Source organism: Ranitomeya imitator, chromosome 3 (assembly GCF_032444005.1).
Source record: "Ranitomeya imitator isolate aRanImi1 chromosome 3, aRanImi1.pri, whole genome shotgun sequence".
Taxonomy (NCBI): domain Eukaryota; kingdom Metazoa; phylum Chordata; class Amphibia; order Anura; family Dendrobatidae; genus Ranitomeya; species Ranitomeya imitator.
Window position 1 is genome coordinate 125,297,205 of NC_091284.1, and position 19,844 is coordinate 125,317,048.

A 19,844-nucleotide genomic window follows, 5' to 3' on the forward strand; every position below is an offset into this window, starting at 1 on the left:
TTCAGCACCGCACGCAGGGGACAGCGCTTAACTCTAGCGCTGTCTCCTGCACGGTCCGTGTGGTCCTCAGTCGGCACACGGGCGGCACACGGCTGGCGCCCGTGTGCCACACAGATGTTCAACAAAAGCACACGGACATTAATAATTCCGGTAGCGATTTTTCCGGTACCGGAATTATCTGGACGTTTGAGACTGGCCTTAGGCAGATGCTTGCTGTGCAACACAGTTGGCACCTGAGCCTGCTGTTCCTGTTAGACTACCAAACATGATTAAAATGTTGGCGGCCACATTCTGAGTAACTCTTCCCATAGCCAGTCCTCTGCACCGTGTTCCTCCGCTTATTGTAGAGTAGCCAATGAAAATAGTTTTCTGCTATAATTGCTAGTTCTATTGGCATGCTGCATTTTGCAGAGCATCACTATGCAGAGCATCACTGTGCAGAGCATGTGTTACCAGTAGATCTCAGCTGATTATATGGACCTAAAAAAAGTGACGCCATACTATGTAAGTAGATGTCATAACTCTTGGATCATTGTTTAACATCATGTAAATGTCGAATCGTATTTATTAATATAATGTAAACACTGGATGTAATATTTATTGGTGTGTCAATCCCTTTAGCCCAGACCTGGGCAAGATGCGGCCCGCGGGCCGCATCCGGCCCGCCTGATGGTTTTAAACGGCCCGCCAGCTAGCTGTCACTTCTGACAGCCGCCCCCGGCACCGCTCGGCCAGCTGCTTCTGAGGCGGACCGCTGGTGGCTGGAGTGAAAGCTAACTACCACATGCTCCCATGATAGGCTATACAGCTGAGCATGTCTGTGCTCGGACACTGTGTGCAGACGGCTGCAGGCAGCACATGTGACCACACAGCTAGCGGGTGTGAGGATGCAGCACGCTGACACTGCGCGGCATGCACGGTGCCCGCCAGGATGCAGCGTGTGAGGATGAGTGCGGGGATGAGCTCAGCTTCCACTTCCGGGGGAGGACACAGCAGCCGGAGCCGTAGTACTGGCAGTGGCAGCAGCGGATCGCATGGGTGAAGGGAAGCAGCCCGCGTCCTGTCTGTGTAGTCCAGGCTGCACTGCAGCTGCTCCGGTAAGGCTCCTGCTCACACGTGGGGCGGGGGGTGTACGGGTGCCATCACTGTGTGGTCATAGAGGACTTATATGCGGGCTCCCCTCCCCCAGGCGCCAATGTCACATGCGGCCACATTCCGTGCAGGTCCCGCTGCCGCAGATGTCGGCGCCTGCAATGGTGGCAGCAGGACGTGCAGAGCTCCTTGTATGCCCCCTGCTCCCGCCGCGCTGCTATCTTGTCCTTTGTGGTCCCCTTCAATGCTGGGGCACGCTTCTCACCCCTCGTAGGTTCATGCCGGGGAGTCCATTCTTTTTGGAATAATAGAATGCAGTGTCCTGTGGTGACAACTACTCCTCTCAGCACGTGTGGGGCATGCTGGGAGTAGTAGTGCACTAGACATGATTGAAGACCACTGAAATGCTGAGTAATGGTTACACGAGTATTTGGGGGTCAGATGTGATTCATTGCTTTGCAGGAAAAGTACATGTTTGGTGCGCAGGTAAATGGTGTGTAGCAGTGTCCTTGTTCCTGCTGACATCTCACAGATGTTTATTCTCCGTCGCCCTCTTATGACTGGACGTAAATCTGTCCTTCTGATTTATATTCCCTGGATCCAATCTGACCTCGGCCAGTCTCCCACAGTAAGGCTGTCATTGAGACATTATCCATTGGTTTCACTCATCCTTCACCTATGGTCATCCCATCAGATCTGGTATCAGAACTCTGCGTCGTGTCAAAGGGCTCTCCTCCACCAATCAGTGCTCCGCTGAGGCTCCGTCACGTATGTTTTCTCATCCAAGAAAATTGGGTCAATTATGCAAATCACAACATGATCATAGTGTGCTCCGATTCTCTCAAAATGAGTTAATTATATTAGTCCGGCCCTCTAAAACCATCCATATTTCTCATGCGGCCCCATGGCAAAATTAATTGCCCACCCATGCTTTAGCCCCTTAAGAATGAGCAACGTACATGTACGGCCTCGTCAGGAGCAGACAAATCAAGCGGGCTCAGGAGCTGAGCCTGCACCATACCTGGCAGTTCATGGCGGTCTTAAGCTGTTAAATGCCACTTTCAATCACTGTTATAATTGCCCATCAACCAATCAAACGTGATAACGGGGTGCTGATGCATTGCCATGACCGTCGGGAACCTGCTGAAGATCCCCTTGCTGTCAGGATGGTGCTCCTATGAACATCAACTTGTAGATAGTGTTCATAGGAGACCATGATGTGTGCTATATAGCAATACTCAAATAGGAAATTTCAGGTTCAAATTCCACAAGGGAACTTAAAAAATACAGTTTAAAAAAGTTTACAAAAATATTCAAATAAAAATTCAAATAATTCCATTTTTTCCCTCCATTAAAAATAAAGTTCTTAATAAAAAAAAAACATATTTGACATCGCTGCATCCATAAGTCTGTCTTATCAAAATATTGAATTAATTAAGCCAAGTTCTAAAAACTAAACAGAAATAAAATCAGAACTCCAGAATTGTGTTTCTTTTTAGTCACCGCCGCTTGGCAAACAAAATGCAATAAGAAGCAATCAAAATGTTGTATCTTCCCAAAAATGGTATCAATAAAACGGTCAGCTCACCATGCAAAAAACAAGCCCTCACACCGCTCCATCGACTGAAAAATGGAAGCGTTACGGGACTATGAGAATGGCACATAAGCTAAATCCTTTATTTTTACAAAATTCTGATTTTTTTTTTTCATTACTGTGCATGTTTGGTATCGCATAATCAAATTGACCTGGAAAATCATATTTCAAAGTCATTTTTATTGCACAGTGAATGTCATAAAAACAAATACCAATTTTCGCAATTTCACCTCGGAATTATTTTCTCGTTTTCCATTACATTGTATGGTAAAATAAATAGTGTCATTCTGAACTAAAATTTGCCCCCTCTAAAAACAAGCACTCATACAACTATGTGGGTGGAAATATACAAGAAAAATTTATGGCACTTGGAAGTAGGGGAGCAAAAAAAAACGAAAATGCTAAAACAGAAAATCGCCATGCCCCAGGGACTCCTATGAGACACCCCCTTAGCAAAGATTATAAAACTATTACTACTAAATAAAAACACATACAATTTAAAAAATATATATCCAGAATACTTACAGAAGCAGCTAAAATTTAAAAAAGTCAAAAACTTAACTTTTTTGACCTGGTAACAGGACGTACTGTATTTAAAGGGGCTTTTGAGCCGTCAGCTTCTACAAGGTTAAAATAAGCTTAGATCCAGGGCTAAGTATTTTGTAGAAAAATCCATCTAGACTACATTCATGACAATATTGTCTTGCTCTTATTGTTAGCTCAGTTACACCTACAGAATGGGAGGATTTCAGCAATACTAACATCGAAAAAGCTGAAAAGCAGAGGAACAATGCTGTAGCACTGCGGGCTCTGATTGACAGCATCTTATCCGAAACAGCCTGCGATATGCGCAAGCAGTGTGATACTGTCAATTTTGCCTTGAGGAGACGTGTAGCGGAGACAAAGGACGCAAAAAACAAACTGGAAGTTCACCTGACTAAGGTAAGAATACAGGACAAAAGTAGTAGTGCTGGGTATCATACAGCACATACTGTATGTGTCACCACTTGTATCATGATGGATCTGATGTCAGTTACATCCCGTATGAGTTCACCTGGGGAGGTAGATTGCAGCACAGAGCAGAAGCGAGGATGCAGCAGATAAGGACAATTCATGGATCAGTGAGGACCAGGACAGCATGGTATGCAGGACTACTGGTGGACAAGTGTAGAGAGAAGCACTAGATGCTGCTGGAAGGAGACCGCTCTCCAGAACTGTAAAGAACTACATGCAGTCCTGTTCTTGTAATAGTTAATAGCAGAGCTGTATATACAAACTGGAATTTGTATCAGGGATAGGGTAAATCGCAGGGTAGCAGAAGAGTTTATGTAATCAGGACCATGCAGCAGGGCTAGAGTTAACCACAGGATAGCAGTCATGTATTAGCAAACTAGTGACTTGTTTGCAGAAATGCAGTAGACACATAAGGGTATGTGCACACGTCTTCTGGAGGACTGCGGATTTTTCCGCAGCGGATTTGGAAAAACCGCAGTGCAAAACCGCTGCGGTTTTCCCTGTGGATTTATCGCGGTTTCTACTGTGGATTCCACTGCGGCTTTACACCTGCAGTTTTCTATTGGAGCAGGTGTAAAACCACAGCAGAATCCGTACAAAGAATTGACATGCTGCGGAATGTAAACCGCTGCGTTTCGGCGCGTTTTTTTCCCGCAGCATGTGCACTGCTGATTTCGTTTCCCATAGGTTAACATGGTACTGTAAACTCATGGGAAACCGCTGCGGATCCACAGCTGCGGAAACGCTGCGGATCCGCAGCAAAATCCACAGCGTGTGCACATAGCCTAAATATCAGAAATGCATTGGTTAACTGGTAGCTTACTTGCAGAAATGTAGTACACATTTCAAAAACAGAACAGTATGTCAGCTGGTCTTGGTCGCAGAGACTAATGCCCTCATGCAATGTAGGTGCTCACCGGCTGCCTCACCTGACTCTCCCATACATGGGTGTGCTCGCTTTGCCAAACACTCCTAAGGCTATGTGCCCACGTTGCAGAAATGCTGCGGAAATGCAGCATCAACAGTAAAGATAGAATGTTAAAAAAAGTAAAAAATATGGTTATTCTCACCTTCCGAATGCCCCCAATCTCCTCAGCGGAGCTCCCAGTATGTTCCATTCCCAGGGATGCTTTGCGCGAATGACCTTTGTGACGTCACTGTCGCGTGACTGCGACGTCATCTCAGGTGATTTGCGCAATGCATCCCTGGGAACAGAAGCCGCCGCGTGCACCGCTGAGAGCCGAGAGGACTCCGGGGGCCATTAGAAGGTAAGTATATCCCTATTTTTTATTTTAATTCTTTTTTTTTTATAGGAATATGGTACCCAGGGCCTGGAGGAGGTTCTCCTCTCCTCCAGACCCGGGTACCATCCGCACATGAAGCGCTCACTTTACGCATGGTGGGCATAGCCACATGCGTAAAGTGAGCGTTTCAATGCAATCCTATGGAGGTGTAGTCACCGTGATTCTACAGAAATAATGAACATGCTGTGGATTTTACCGCTATGCGATTCCGCAGCGGGAAAATCCGCAGCATGGGCACAGCAACTACGGAATCCCATAGGATTGCATGGGAATGCGGTTTTTAAGCGTTTTTATGCGTTTCTGCTGCGGCAAAAAATGTGGCATAAAAAAACGAAACGTGGGCACACAGGACGAGTGAGAGACACATGATTTCTGCCACTGTCCCCACAGCTCTCAGGCCAAGTGAAACAGTGTCTCACTAGCTGTTGCTATGTCAGAGGCAGGGCTGCCTGGCGGCCATTGTGCTCACCACTCGACTATTGCTGCCTGGGAAAGAAGAGAGAGCAGGCTCATTAATTCTAAGAATTGGACAGGTTATTGAAATCCCACCCGATTCTGGGCTCCTATGGGCACTGGGACACAACAGTCTGATTGGAGCTGCTCCTTATTGTCACCTCTGCTGCCCCAAGTGGCAGAAAAAGTTACAATTTTTGTTGAAGCTCCATGAATACGGACGGTTACATGAGCCTTTGTTGAGAGAAGCTAGGTTGTCATACAGATTGCTTCCATGTTCTGCAGTGACAGGTGCATTATATCCATTCTTAATCCTTAAAATTCTTCATTCTCTTTAAAAAGGTAATGGATGAGATCAGTTCCCAGGAAAAGAATATAGAAAATCTTAAGAAAGCCATTGCAGATAAAGAAGGCCCTATCAAAGTGGCTCAGACACGTCTAGAAACCAGAACGCTGAGACCTAATGTGGAGCATTGCCGTGACCCTGTACAATACCGACTTATCGGTGAAGTCCAGGAGATTGCTACAAACATTGAGAGGTGAGTGAAACGTGAGGATCATCACATCTGTAAGTTTATCCTAAATATTGCATACGTTTATCGTGTAATTTATTTTAGTTCCGTTAGATTTAAAGGGGTTGTCCATTTCTAGAAATAGAAGGACAGATTTTTCCAAAACAGCGCCACATCCGTCCACAGGTTGTGTGTAGTATTGCAGTTAAACCCTATTCACTTCAGTGCGGTTTGGCTGAAGTATCAGACACAGCCTTTGGACAGGTGTGGTGCTGTTTTTTGAAGACGGCTGCCATGATGTTCTGATACTTTACATCCCATCTGAGTATAATGACTATGAATAATGTGTTTAGTATTTTTTTTTTCTTTTTTTACATTTTATTTTTTACTTATCAAACCTCCATTGGAGGCGCCCGTTTCCTTCCTGTATAGACAATGCTCTTTATGGCTGCTGAAAAGAATGAGAGTCTATTGAAAGTGTCTTAGATGAACATATACCGTAATTAAAATACTGTAAAAGGGCAGAGTGCAGATATCCTTAAAGGGACTCTGTCACTTGGATTTGGAAGGAACAATCTTCAGCCATAGGGGCGGGGTTTTCGGGTGTTTGATTCACTCTTTCCTTGAATCAAACACCCGAAAACCCCGCCCCTATGGCTGAAGATTGTTCCCTCCAAATTCAGGTGACAGAGTCCCTTTAATAAAATGGAGATGTGAGGGCTGACAAGGAAGGGCATGTGGTATTCCGCTCAGCTTGGAGGGATGTGCCTGGCCTGATGTTGAAACGCGCGGGCCCTATTCTTTTGATTAATTCTCCTGCAGGTATTACCTGCCTATGTCACACTCGGCAGCCCTTTTATCACCCCCTTTTTTATATTTTATGTAATTTTTATACTATATATTAGAGGATTATAGTCACTAGTATATGGGCCCTATTGAGGCACATAGGGGCTCTTGGTCTCCTACTTCCCATCATGGGTCTTGTGCCGTTTCCACATTTTGCACATTAAGGTCATCATGTAGGTCCCATATGATGACTATTAGCGAGCCAGAGCCCACAGGTGAGGATGGGCCTCTTTATGGTCTGGGCCTAGATTTACGCCAGCAGTTCCACATGTACTAGTTCACTTGGCTGACCGCCATGTCTCCTAACATCCCCATATGCATGTACACTCCCTTCAGCTGAGTCCATGTGTTCCTTATGAGAGTGGACGACAGTCTTTCTAGTGAGAGAACAAAAGGATCGACGTATGAATTAAAACTGATGATTTTGGGGAAGCCCCCATATACATCAGATAGTCAGCTGACCCTGACAAAATTACCTAGTTCTGTCAACAGCTATTGGTGCCTTAAAGGGGATGTCCTGGCTTCCTTTTGACACACACTCCTAATTGATTGCCCAGTGGCATCATTACATACTGTGCTCCCAATGCTACTATACAGTATGAGACAGCGTTGTAAGAACGCACTGGCACTAAGGCTCGCCTGGATCAGGAGCTAATGGTGTACTGCCGAGATCTCACCAGTTTCAGAGCAGTGATTACAAGCTCTTTGAAAAAGAGCTTGTAAGTGCTGTTCTCCTAGCCCACAAAACACCACAGCTGCTAGATTGCAGTGGTGACTGGTAACCTTCATAGTGAGCAGTAAACAAAAACATTAAAAAGCCCTCCGTTCTTAAAGGGAATCGGTCACCAGCTTTCTGACACCCCATCTGACAGCAGCATGATGTAGAGACAGAGACCCTGATTCCAGCAATTTGTCACTTACTGGGTTTCTTTCTGTATTTTTAATAAAATATAGTTTTTTTTCTGCTACAGATCTACCAGTTCTCTAGATGCTTAAGTATGAATAACCCACCCACACCATTGATTGGCATCTTTGAGTGTACACTGTGCATAGGCAGAAAGCTGACAATCAGTGGTAGGGACGGGATTATACAGAGTTTATGAATACAGTTTTCTTGGCACAGTATGGAAGTCGATTGCCAGGCCTTTCTTCGGCACAGTAATGTGACACCCATGAAGGAGCCATACTACTGCGTGGAATCAGTGTTGGATATTGTCAATATAAACCACCTGGTGATGAGCGAGCGTGCTCACATAAGGTGGTATCCGACCATGATTGTGTCCTAATCAAGTATTTTTGGCATGCTTGAAAAAAAATGCTCGAGCCGCCGCATCTGCATGTCTCAGTGCTGTTCGACAGCTGCTAAACATGCAGGGATTGCCTAACAAACATGCAAAAAAAGTGATATTTTTTTAAATCAAAACTACAGCAAGCAGCCCAATAAGTGACATATCACTGGAAACAGGGTCTCTGCCTTTACTTGATACTGTTCTCAGATGAGGTGGAAAAAGCTTGGTGACAGATTCCATTTAAAGTATGCAATGCTATAACTATAGCTGTGTCGACATTTCATAGAGGAAAACCAATGGTGCATTTAGTTGCATCCTCTTTGCTCCAAAAACAAGAGACACGCCCCCAATGCACTTCCAGGTTAATTTGCATGTGGCTTTAAAGAAGACCTGTCATCAGGTGAAAAGTGGCCAATTTTTGCTCTTATTTTATCCCCACTGCTCCCGAGTTTTGCGTTAATTTTTTGCATCATACAGCTGTTCCAGAGATATATTTTTATGGTCTTTACAAAGGGGCGTGGCTCACAGGATAATAATGCAGCACAGCGTAAAGACACGCCCCCAGATAATTCTGGGAGTCACCCCTTTTTGTAATACCGTAAAATTTTGCCCCAACTGTAAAGGCCCACCTCTCTGGAACCGTATGGCAGATTATTGAAAAAAAAAACCTGCATACTCCAGGGAGTAGCAGGAATACACGTCTAGCAAAAACTGTCCACTTTCACCTGGTCACAGGTCCTCTTTAAGGCTATGTGCCCACGTTGCGGATCCGTGTACGGATTTTTTCGCACCGTATTTGAAGAATCCGCAGGTAAAACGCACTGTACTTTACCTGTGGATTTCACCTGCGGTTTTACGCCTGCGGTTTCCTATTGAGGAGCAGGTGTAAAACGCTGCGGAATCCGCACAAAGAATTGACATGCTGCAGAAAATACAATGCAGCGTTTGGTTTTCTATAGGTTTACATGGTACTGTGCAACGCATGGAAAACTGCGAATCTGCACCATGTGTATTTCCCTCACACCCATCAGATTTCGCAGTGAATTCTCAGCATGCTTTTTTTTTTTTAATGCCAAATACAGCTAAGAAAAAATATGCAGCTCTGCACTGCCTTATGGAATACCACTGGTCCGACTGCGATCCGATTTTTTTTTTTTTTTATCGGATTGCACTTGTCAGGGTTATACGCCAGTGTGAGTGAGCCCTTAGGGAATGTTCACACATGGTGTTTTTGATGCATTTTTTAAATGCAAATTTTAAGCTGCATTTTACAGTATCGGCAAAGTTTGAGATTTCAGTAATCTCATGCACACAGCTTGTTTTTTGTTCTCAGTGTTTTGTTCAATACTTTGATTTTTGCACAATGGATCATGTCGCTCCTTTTAGCGTTTTTCACTCATTGAAAGTAATGGGTGGTGAAAAAAACGCAGGAATCAGGATTTTCTGTGTTTTTGTGCCTAAACGTTATGATTTTTTTTTCACTAAACTTCATCAGCACGCACAAGAGACAAATGTAGCACGACAAAAACACAGCAAAAAAAAAAAAAACACCAAAAGAAGCAAGAACAAAACAAGCTAAACCTGTTTTTTGTAGATTTTTTTTTTACTGCCAAATGAGCAGGTTTGCTGCAGAAAAAAACGCCACGTGTGAACATAGCCTTAGATTCATTCTGGATCTTTTGTTTTGCAGACTTCGAGAGGCTCTGAATCAGGCGGAAGCCGAGCTGAAAGGCCTGATCCGTAAGCAGCTGTCTCTAGAGGAGGAGATCCAAGTGAAGGAAAACACTCTGTACATCGATGAAGTGATCTGTATGCAGATGCGAGAAGCCATCTCCATTAACAACTTCTAGATTCCTGCAGGAAATCGGACACTGAGATGTCACTTCTCTGCCATTCTACTTATACACGCTGAATTCTCTATGGAAAATGTGGAAAAAATAAAAATATAAAAGTGATAAATCCATGTTTGTGTTCCCCACGTTACTGCATTCAGACCTGTATAGGATTCCTCCATTTCGTTCTGTCATCGCCCGATCACACAGAAACAACAATGAAGATGGTGTAAACCTTTTACAGGGATTCTCTGTTTTTTGGTTTTATTTATAGAAATGGGACCTAAAAATGCATTAATAACATAACCAGTCTAACCTCCATCGCTCGATCACTGCTGCTCCTCAGTCCTACAGCGATGACATCACTTCATTCATGTGACCGCTGCAGTCAATCATTGCCCTCAGCAATGACAAACATGCAAAATGATGGCTCTCCATATTCAGGGGTGAAAAAATTAAGAAAAAAAGTTATATCATTAAAAGGGTTTCTGTTCATTGTTTACTTTTTATAGTCCATACAATTCCAAAGGTGAAAACTACCAAACAGGTTACTCACCGGTTCTTGCAGCAGTGTCGCTGCTCCGCCGCTGCGCCTGCTGATTTACTACCAGCTGCAGTGACGTCAGAGCTACAGCGTAAGTTACCACTGCAGCCAATCAGTGGGCTCAATACCTTGTGCAAGCGACATTTGTCACAGTCCATAAATGATAATATCTGTACAGCACTGCAGACTATGAGGGCGCTTTATGAGTAAAAGGAAATAAGAGGAAAGGACCAGCTCAGATATTGAAATGAACCAATCAGCCAGCCCCCTTCAAGAAATGCGCTCCTGTGATCTTGTGACAGACATCCTTGATAAAGGCCTGAGAGCCGAAACGTCGGAAATTTTGTCTTGTCATATATCGGCTGTAAATAAAGATTCTCTTGTTACACAGAATATTCTCAAGAACTATCCCTTTTTTTGAGTGGCGGGGGTGTTTTCTACTCCTGTGTTGTGAACAGCTGAGAGGTGGAGCCGATATTGTCACAAGGCACGTTTACTAGGCAGTGTGTGGAAAATTATTTTTATATACCGTAATATTGATGATATAATCAATTATCGTTAATACAAAATGGCTTGTACTATTTGAACCTTTTTTTTTTTGCAGCCGCTTGGGGCTGGCATTTTTTTTTGCTGGTGTGCAGGTGTCTGAATGTAAGGGGGTGCCACGCATCTAACCCCTTAAAGGTTGTATGGTAAGTCATGCTGCTATAATGTATATAGTATTTTACTTCGTGTTTCATGTTGGTGTATGTATATACTGTATCAGTAGTGATAGGGTAAGTGTAGTACCCTAAATCTGACATTAGATGAGGCACAATATAATACATAGTTATGTAGGAGGGGCTGGCTGTGTTAAGAGGAATGTGTCTTCTTGTTTGTATTCAGTAGGGGGCCTGGCGCCCTTGTTGGGCAGACAGCTCTGCAACGTTAAGCAAGGTACCCAGCCTTTTAGAGTCCAGATGGACACAAGTGCAGCTGAAGCAGCAGCATTACCACAACTTGGGGCAGGAGCTTGTGAAGTGGTCCTTGACCAGTACAGGGACACAAGTCGCTTGCCATGTGGCAGATCATCGCATGGGCTGACGCCCTCCGTTCTGGTGCGAAACGGATGAGGGAACTCTCAGGTGTAGTGAGCTTGCACAGAGAGGACGCTGTGTTATCGCAAGAGGCGGTACGACCCCGTAATGTACTGAAGGACGTAGGAGAAAGCGTAGGGAGAGCGGAGAACGTGGACTGTATGGAACCTAAGGGTTCATCTCCACTTGTGTGAGAAAAAAATGGTCCGATTTACGGACCGAAAAAACTGATGTAACGTCTGCGAGTGCCATGCGAGTGTCATGCGAGTGTCATGCGATTTTTTTTATCGCAACATCCGTATGACATCCGTATTGCTGTCCGATTTTTACGCACCCGTGTCCTTAGAAAAGCCGGCAATTCAGCGCAGAGTACAGTAAAATCACACTGACATGTTAGATTAGAGTAGATATATACACATAGAATAGGTATATATACAGATATATATGTCAGGGAGACACCTATATATATATATTTATATTTAATGCAGCGTGAGATAGCTTTAAAGCTGGTAATTCAATTACCGGCTTTTGCTTTCTCCTTCCTAAACCCGACATGATATGAGACCTGGTTTACATACAGTAAACCATCTCATATCACCATTTTTTTTTGCATATTCCACACTACTAATGTCAGTAGTGTGTATATGCAAAATTTGGCCGTTGTAGCTATTATATTTAAGGGTTAAATGGCGGAAAATATTGGCGTGGGCTCCCGCGCAATTTTCTCCGCCAGAGTAGTAAAGCCAGTGACTGAGGGCAGATATTAATAGCCTGGAGAGGGTCCACGGTTATTGGCCCCCCCCCCTGGCTAAAAATACCTGCCCCCAGCCACCCCAGAAAAGGCATATCTGGAAGATGCGCCTATTCTGGCACTTGGCCACTCTCTTCCCATTCCCGTGTAGCGGTAGGATATGGGGTAAGGAAGGGTTAATGCCACCTTGCTATTGTAAGGTGACATTAAGCCTAATTAATAATGGAGAGGCGTCAATTATGACACCTATCCATTATTAATCCAATACTAGTAAAGGGTTAAAAAATTACACAAACACATTATTAAAAATTATTTTAATGAAATAAAAACAAAGGTTGTTGTAATATTTTATTTAACGCCCAATCCAATCACTGAAGACCCTCGATCTGTAAATAAAAAAACATAATAAACCAACAATATACATACCTTCCGCAGATCTGTAAAGTCCAACGATGTAAATCCTTCTGAGGGGGTTAAAATATTTTGCAGCCAGGAGTTCTGCTAATGCAGCGCTACTCCTCGCTGCAAAACCCCAGGGAATAAAGGTAAAGTAGGTCACTGACCTATATTTACCTGCATTTGCGGTGAGGCGCCCTCTGCTGGCTGTTCATAGATCGTGGGAACTTTCCTAGAAAGCCTGGGAGCTTCTAGGAAAGTTCCCACGATCTATGAACAGCCAGCAGAGGGCGCCTCACCGCAAATGAAGCTAAATATAGGTCATTGACCTACTTTACCTTCATTTTCCGGGGTTTTTGCAGCCACGAGCATCATTGCATTAGCAAAGCTCGTGGATGCAAATTATTTTAACCCCTTCAGATGGATTTACATCGTTGGACGTTACAGATCTGCGGAGGGTAAGAATATTGTTGGTTTATTATGTTTTTTTTGTTACAGAACGAGGGTCTTCAGTGACTGGATTGGGCGTAGAATCAAATACTCCAACAACCATTGTTTTTATTTCATTAAAATAATTTTAAATAATGTGTTTGTGTTTTATTTAACCCTTTACTACAATTGGATTAATAATGGATAGGTGTCATAATTGACGCCTCTCCATTATTAATCTGTCTTAATGTCACCTTACAATAGCAAGGTGGCATTAACCCTTCATTACCCCATATCCCACCGCTACACGGGAATGGGAAGAGAGTGGCCAAGTGCCAGAATAGGCGCATCTTCCAGATGTGCCTTTTCTGGGGTGGCTGGGGGCAGATGTTTTTAGCCAGGGGGGGGGGCCAATAACCATGGTCCCTCTCCAGGCTATTAATATCTGCCCTCAGTCACTGGCTTTACTACTCTGGCGGAGAAAATTGTGCGGGAGCCCACGCCAATTTTTTCCGCCATTTAACCCCTTATTTTACTAGCTAGAACGGCCAAATTTTGCATATAAACACTACTAACATTCGTAGTGTGGAATATGCAAAAAAAATGGTGATATGAGATGGTTTACTGTATGTAAACCAGGTCTCATATCATGTCGGGTTTGTGAAGGAGATAGCAAAAGCCGGTAATTGAATTACAAGCTTTAAAGCTATCTCACGCTACATTAAATATAAATATATATATATATATATAGGTGTCTCCCTGACATATACAGTGGGGCAAAAAAGTATTTAGTCAGTCAGCAATAGTGCAAGTTCCACCACTTAAAAAGATGAGAGGCGTCTGTAATTTACATCATAGGTAGACCTCAACTATGGGAGACAAACTGAGAAAAAAAAAATCCAGAAAATCACATTGTCTGTTTTTTTAACTTTTTATTTGCATATTATGGTGGAAAATAAGTATTTGGTCAGAAACAAACAATCAAGATTTCTGGCTCTCACAGACCTGTAACTTCTTCTTGAAGAGTCTCCTCTTTCCTCCACTCATTACCTGTAGTAATGGCACCTGTTTAAACTTGTTATCAGTATAAAAAGACACCTGTGCACACCCTCAAACAGTCTGACTCCAAACTCCACTATGGTGAAGACCAAAGAGCTGTCAAAGGACACCAGAAACAAAATTGTAGCCCTGCACCAGGCTGGGAAGACTGAATCTGCAATAGCCAACCAGCTTGAAGTGAAGAAATCAACAGTGGGAGCAATAATTGGAAAATGGAAGACATACAAGACCACTGATAATCTCCCTCGATCTGGGGCTCCACGCAAAATCCCACCCCGTGGGGTCAGAATGATCACAAGAACGGTGAGCAAAAATCCCAGAACCACGCGGGGGGACCTAGTGAATGAACTGCAGAGAGCTGGGATCAATGTAACAAGGCCTACCATAAGTAACACACTACGCCACCATGGACTCAGATCATGCAGTGCCAGACGTGTCCCACTGCTTAAGCCAGTACATGTCCGGGCCCGTCTGAAGTTTGCTAGAGAGCATTTGGATGATCCAGAGGAGTTTGGGGAGAATGTGCTATGGTCTGATGAAACCAAACTGGAACTGTTTGGTAGAAACACAGCTTGTCGTGTTTGGAGGAAAAAGAATACTGAGTTGCATCCATCAAACACCATACCTACTGTAAAGCATGGTGGTGGAAACATCATGCTTTGGGGCTGTTTCTCTGCAAAGGGGCCAGGACGACTGATCCGGGTACATGAAAGAATGAATGGGGCCATGTATCGTGAGATTTTGAGTGCAAACCTCCTTCCATCAGCAAGGGCATTGAAGATGAAACGTGGCTGGGTCTTTCAACATGACAATGATCCAAAGCACACCGCCAGGGCAACGAAGGAGTGGCTTCGTAAGAAGCATTTCAAGGTCCTGGAGTGGCCTAGCCAGTCTCCAGATCTCAACCCTATAGAAAACCTTTGGAGGGAGTTGAAAGTCCGTGTTGCCAAGCGAAAAGCCAAAAACATCACTGCTCTAGAGGAGATCTTCATGGAGGAATGGGCCAACATACCAACAACAGTGTGTGGCAACCTTGTGAAGACTTACAGAAAACGTTTGACCTCTGTCATTGCCAACAAAGGATATATTACAAAGCATTGAGATGAAATTTTGTTTCTGACCAAATACTTATTTTCCACCATAATATGCAAATAAAATGTTAAAAAAACAGACAATGTGATTTTCTGGATTTTTTTTTCTCAGTTTGTCTCCCATAGTTGAGGTCTACCTATGATGTAAATTACAGACGCCTCTCATCTTTTTAAGTGGTGGAACTTGCACTATTGCTGACTGACTAAATACTTTTTTGCCCCACTGTATGTATATATACCTATTCTATGTGTATATATCTACTCTAATCTAACCTGTCAGTGTGATTTTACTGTACTCTACGCTGAATTGCCGGCTTTTCTAAGGACACGGGTGCGTAAAAATCGGACAGCACTCGCATGGTGCGAGTGCTGTGCGTTTTTTTTCTTGCACCCATTGCCTTGCATTGGCGAGTCTCGTCCGAGAATCGCAGCAATACGCAGCATGCTGCGATTTTTTTCTCAGCCGACACAGATTTTTCTCAGTCCGATTTCGGCTGAGAAAAAAATCGCAAATGGAATGTCACCTATTGATTAACATTGGTCCGAGTGCAATCCGATTTTTTATCGGATTGCACTCGTCCGTTTTCCTCACAAGTGGAAAGGGGCCCTAATGGTGTGGAAGGTGAAGCTGAAGGTAGGCTGCAGAAGAGGCATTGTGTTCATGTGATGGGAGGCCAGGGTGCGCAAGAGCCATTAACCTCTGCCACGACTACGGTCCTGGCTGTCCATCACATGAGCATGACACTTGCACACCGCAGATACAGCAGCCTCTGAGCATAGAAAGCTGAGGTCGGTGTCCATCTGCATCTCCTATGCAGCGCCCCAGAGACCTGGTCGTTGCAGTATGACGCTCTGCCACTAAGGGGAGTGATGGTACGTCTGATGGCACTAAAGGAGTTCTCCTGACCAGGTATCACCAGAACACATTATACTTCACACTCCGGCCACTAGAGGGAGAAAAAGGCTTTATTTATTGGGCCACTCCTCACACCGGTAAAACTAGGGGTTGGGGAGGAAGTTAGTGAGAAGCTGACTGGGTTGGATTCAGGCAACATTCCGTGGCAGGGGGTGTTGCAGGGAGAAGACACAGGGGGATCCCTGTCGGGCGTGGGAACCTGGCAGGTGCCTAGCGAACAGAGCAGAACGTAGCGGAACCACGCCTGCACACCCCGCAGCGGTATCCAAGAGAGAGACACGAAGGGAAGGATATTGTGGAACAGTGTAAACGAGATCAAGCACAAAGGAGTACCAGTAGGAGTCGTGCCGTGAGACCGAGGCAACATCCTACTGAGGCACGTAGCCGGTGGCCGGAACACCGCGGGAGTAACTGACTCTAGGCCTTACTTCGAACTCCGCAGGACAGTTAATCACAGGTTGGCTGTCTACCTTACTACACCTACAAAGACATAGGGGGCAACGCGTGGAGAGGGGCGTCTCTAGGGTCCCGAAAGAGCTCCGAGCCTTCCCGTCATACGGGTGCGTCCTAGCCATAACATTCCTGGGGGACGAGAAACTAGTAACATCTGGAACCAAAGAACGAGAGAGAGCTGTAGAGAACAAACGAATGAGAACAGCAGTTGTGTGGACTATTCCGAATGCTCAGCAGGGTAGCACTACAACACACAGGTGCTAGTGGTAGGCAACGATTTCCATCTGCGAAGGAAACTCTGGATGTGCCCATCGGACCGGCCGGTCTCAGATAGCCCTGTTAAGCGTGCTCTGGATGGAGGATCCTGAAGTCTTCAGTAAAGAGACTGCAACCCTGTGTCCTCATTATTGACTGCACCCTACACTATTACCATCTACCTTACTGGGAAGCCCTGGGGACATACTTAACCTGTGGGAAGGTATACCATCCAGCTGCCATTCCATCACCCCAGCGGACCCCACAGCAGCGTCGGTCACCCTGACCGAACACCACAGGTGGCGTCACGAACCCCTGACAGACTGCACCACCTTTATTGGACGCCCCTTAGCAGGGTCGCGGACCGGGTCTAGCCACCGTGACAGCCTCAGAACCGAACCAGAGAGGCCCGGTACCGAGAACTCGTGGCCCTGTGTCTGGGGGCGCTCCAACTTGGCGTCACGAACAGGATTGTACTTAAGCCTGAGAAGCAGGTCATGTGTGCCTTGGAACTGTGATTGAATTGTGCATGAACTGTGATCTGTTGCAAAGACTGTGTATTGCTATTTGCTGCAAGATTTCCGCCAAAACCGCCGCCATTGCCGTGCCACGAGGAGCGCAGGAGAAGAAGGGCGTGGAAGTGGGCGTGAGCAAGGTGAAGAGAACGAAAAGTAATGGCCGCCCAGTCTAAATATTTCTGTACCTTGAGGACGTGTCCGTCAGCAGCCGAGATCCGCCTCCTGATCCTCAGTGGTGGGCGGAGACAAAGAAAACGAAACCGCCCACGAAGGAGAGAGCGGGAAAAGGACAAGGAGGGAGAAGAAGTAAGCCATGAGGGAGACGCCATGGCCAGCCGACCGGGATCGGAGCGTGGGGTCGGAGCAGAGGACTCCCCCAGCTACCCAGAGAGATACCGCGGCCAGGCGTCACCTGTTGGCCCCGACTTCCTGCAGGCCGGAGTGGACGAGCTCAGCGATCAACTCCGGGGGATGCAGCTGAGCATTGAGGCTGGGTGGAAGGAGACCGTCATCAGGATCCTCACCAGACGTCTGTCAGCAGCCTTATCTGGTCCGGAGCAAGAAAGAAGTTCCAGCGCTCCGAAGCCAGAAAGCAAGGCCCTGCCGGAAAGCGAGATACTGCAAACAGAGATGACAACGCCACAGCGCAAGGCCCCGCAGTCAGCGTTCCAGATCCCAGCGGAGACAGAGCAGGCCGGCACCGGAGGGACCGCATCTGAAGCAGGTATGAAGAACGACCCTGCCCCAGTGACAGAAGACCTACTGATAAGCTCCGAAGCAGCGCCACCTGCTGCCATGACTAAGACTAACTCTGAACTGACAAATCCTAATACTACTACCACAGTGGGCATTATTGCCGCTACTGAACCTACTACCAAAATTGACATTCGAACCCAGATGATACCTGAAAAACTGATTAGTGACATTGACACCGCATCGGATGAGAGGTCGAACACAGATCTTTCCAGGCCGGGAAGTGTTCGCTACCAACGGATGCCTTGCAATCTACCGTCGCGAGAATAAACCTCGGAAGCCCGCAATTGTACATAGTTAACTCTTTGCTTTCCTTACCCCTTTCTACTTAAACCCGTCCAGGGTTAACTCCTTGGGATCCCTTTGTTTACCCGGGATCCCTCTTCTTGTTTGTTTGTTCATCAGTGTTCTAAAAGACTACCGGGTCATGAACAGTGAATGATTCCAAAACTGTTTTGTACATAGTTTGCACCTTCTTAAAGGTGCTCCCTACTGGTTTTACAAAAGAAAGAAGACTTTGCGAAGATAATGCTTCTGGACATGACGCAGAAGGTCTTGCTTTCAGTGGACTTGCAGACAGAGAGAATCTGCACTACTTCCTAGAGACTTGGTTCCCTCTTAAAGGGAATGTTGACATGTTGCTTTGGAAAAGATCGAAACGTTAATAATGTTGAAAGTTAGTAAAGTTTGATAATGTTAATAAAGATTGAGGACAGGAAAGCTTGAAGTGAACCCGTAGGGGTTAGAGAGAGAGTCCTCCTGAGAACCGTAGAATGATGGCCGGTACAATGACAGTAGGCCCAGCCAAGGAGCTAGGCGGTCCTGCATTGGTGAAGCTAGAATGGAAAGAAAAGTCGCGGACCAGGTCTAGCCACCGTGACAGCCTCAGAACCGAACCAGAGAGGCCCGGTACCGAGAACTCGTGGCCCTGTGTCTGGGGGCGCTCCAACTACATTGTGGCAGCCTCAGCTGGGAGATGGGCACACCGCCAATTCTCAGCTGAGGGAAGAGTTGGGCGCCATTTTATAGTAGTCATAGAATCATAGAATGTTAGGGAAGAGACCTCCAGGGTCATCGTGTCCAACCCCCTGCTCAATGCAGGATTTACTAAATCATCTCAGACAGATGTCTGTCCAGCCTCTGAAGACTTCCATTGAAGGAGAACTCACCACCTCTCGTGGCAGCCTAATCCTCTCACTGATCACCATCACTATCAAAAAGTTTTTTTCTAATATCTAATCTGTGTCTCCTCCCATTCAGATTCATCCCATTGCTTTTCGTGTTCCCATGTTCAAATGAGAATAAGGATGATCCCTCTACACTGTGACAGCCCCTCATATATTTATAGACAGCTATTAAGTCTCCTCTCAGGCTTCTTTTTTGCTAAACATTCCCAAATCTTTTAACAGTTCCTCGTAAGACATAGTTTTAATTTACTGCTGTGTCTGCAGAGACCTGAATGAGGAGTTACAATGACTAAGTAGAGCCATGCATCTAATCCCATCATGTATGACACAGTCTGCTGAGCCATGCATCTAATCCCACCATGTATGACACAGTCTGCTGAGCCATTCATCTAATCCCATCATGTGTGATAGTCTGCTGAGCCATGCATCTAATCCCATCATGTGTGATACAGTCTGCTGAGCCATGCATCTAATCCCATC

The 19,844-nt window shown here is 45.4% G+C and overlaps 1 protein-coding gene across 1 annotated transcript in view; it reads left to right on the forward strand.

Annotated features, from left to right (window-relative positions):
• TEKT1 (tektin 1) overlaps positions 1-10,067 on the forward strand; it is a 37,532-nt gene extending 27,465 nt beyond the window's left edge. Inside the window, exons 6-8 of the mRNA XM_069761385.1 lie at positions 3,406-3,628; positions 5,800-5,996; positions 9,795-10,067. Coding sequence (XP_069617486.1) covers positions 3,406-3,628; positions 5,800-5,996; positions 9,795-9,954 — 580 coding nt within the window. The 3' untranslated portion in view covers positions 9,955-10,067. The remainder of the gene's footprint in view (positions 1-3,405; positions 3,629-5,799; positions 5,997-9,794) is intronic.
• Positions 10,068-19,844: the final 9,777 nt, after the last annotated feature.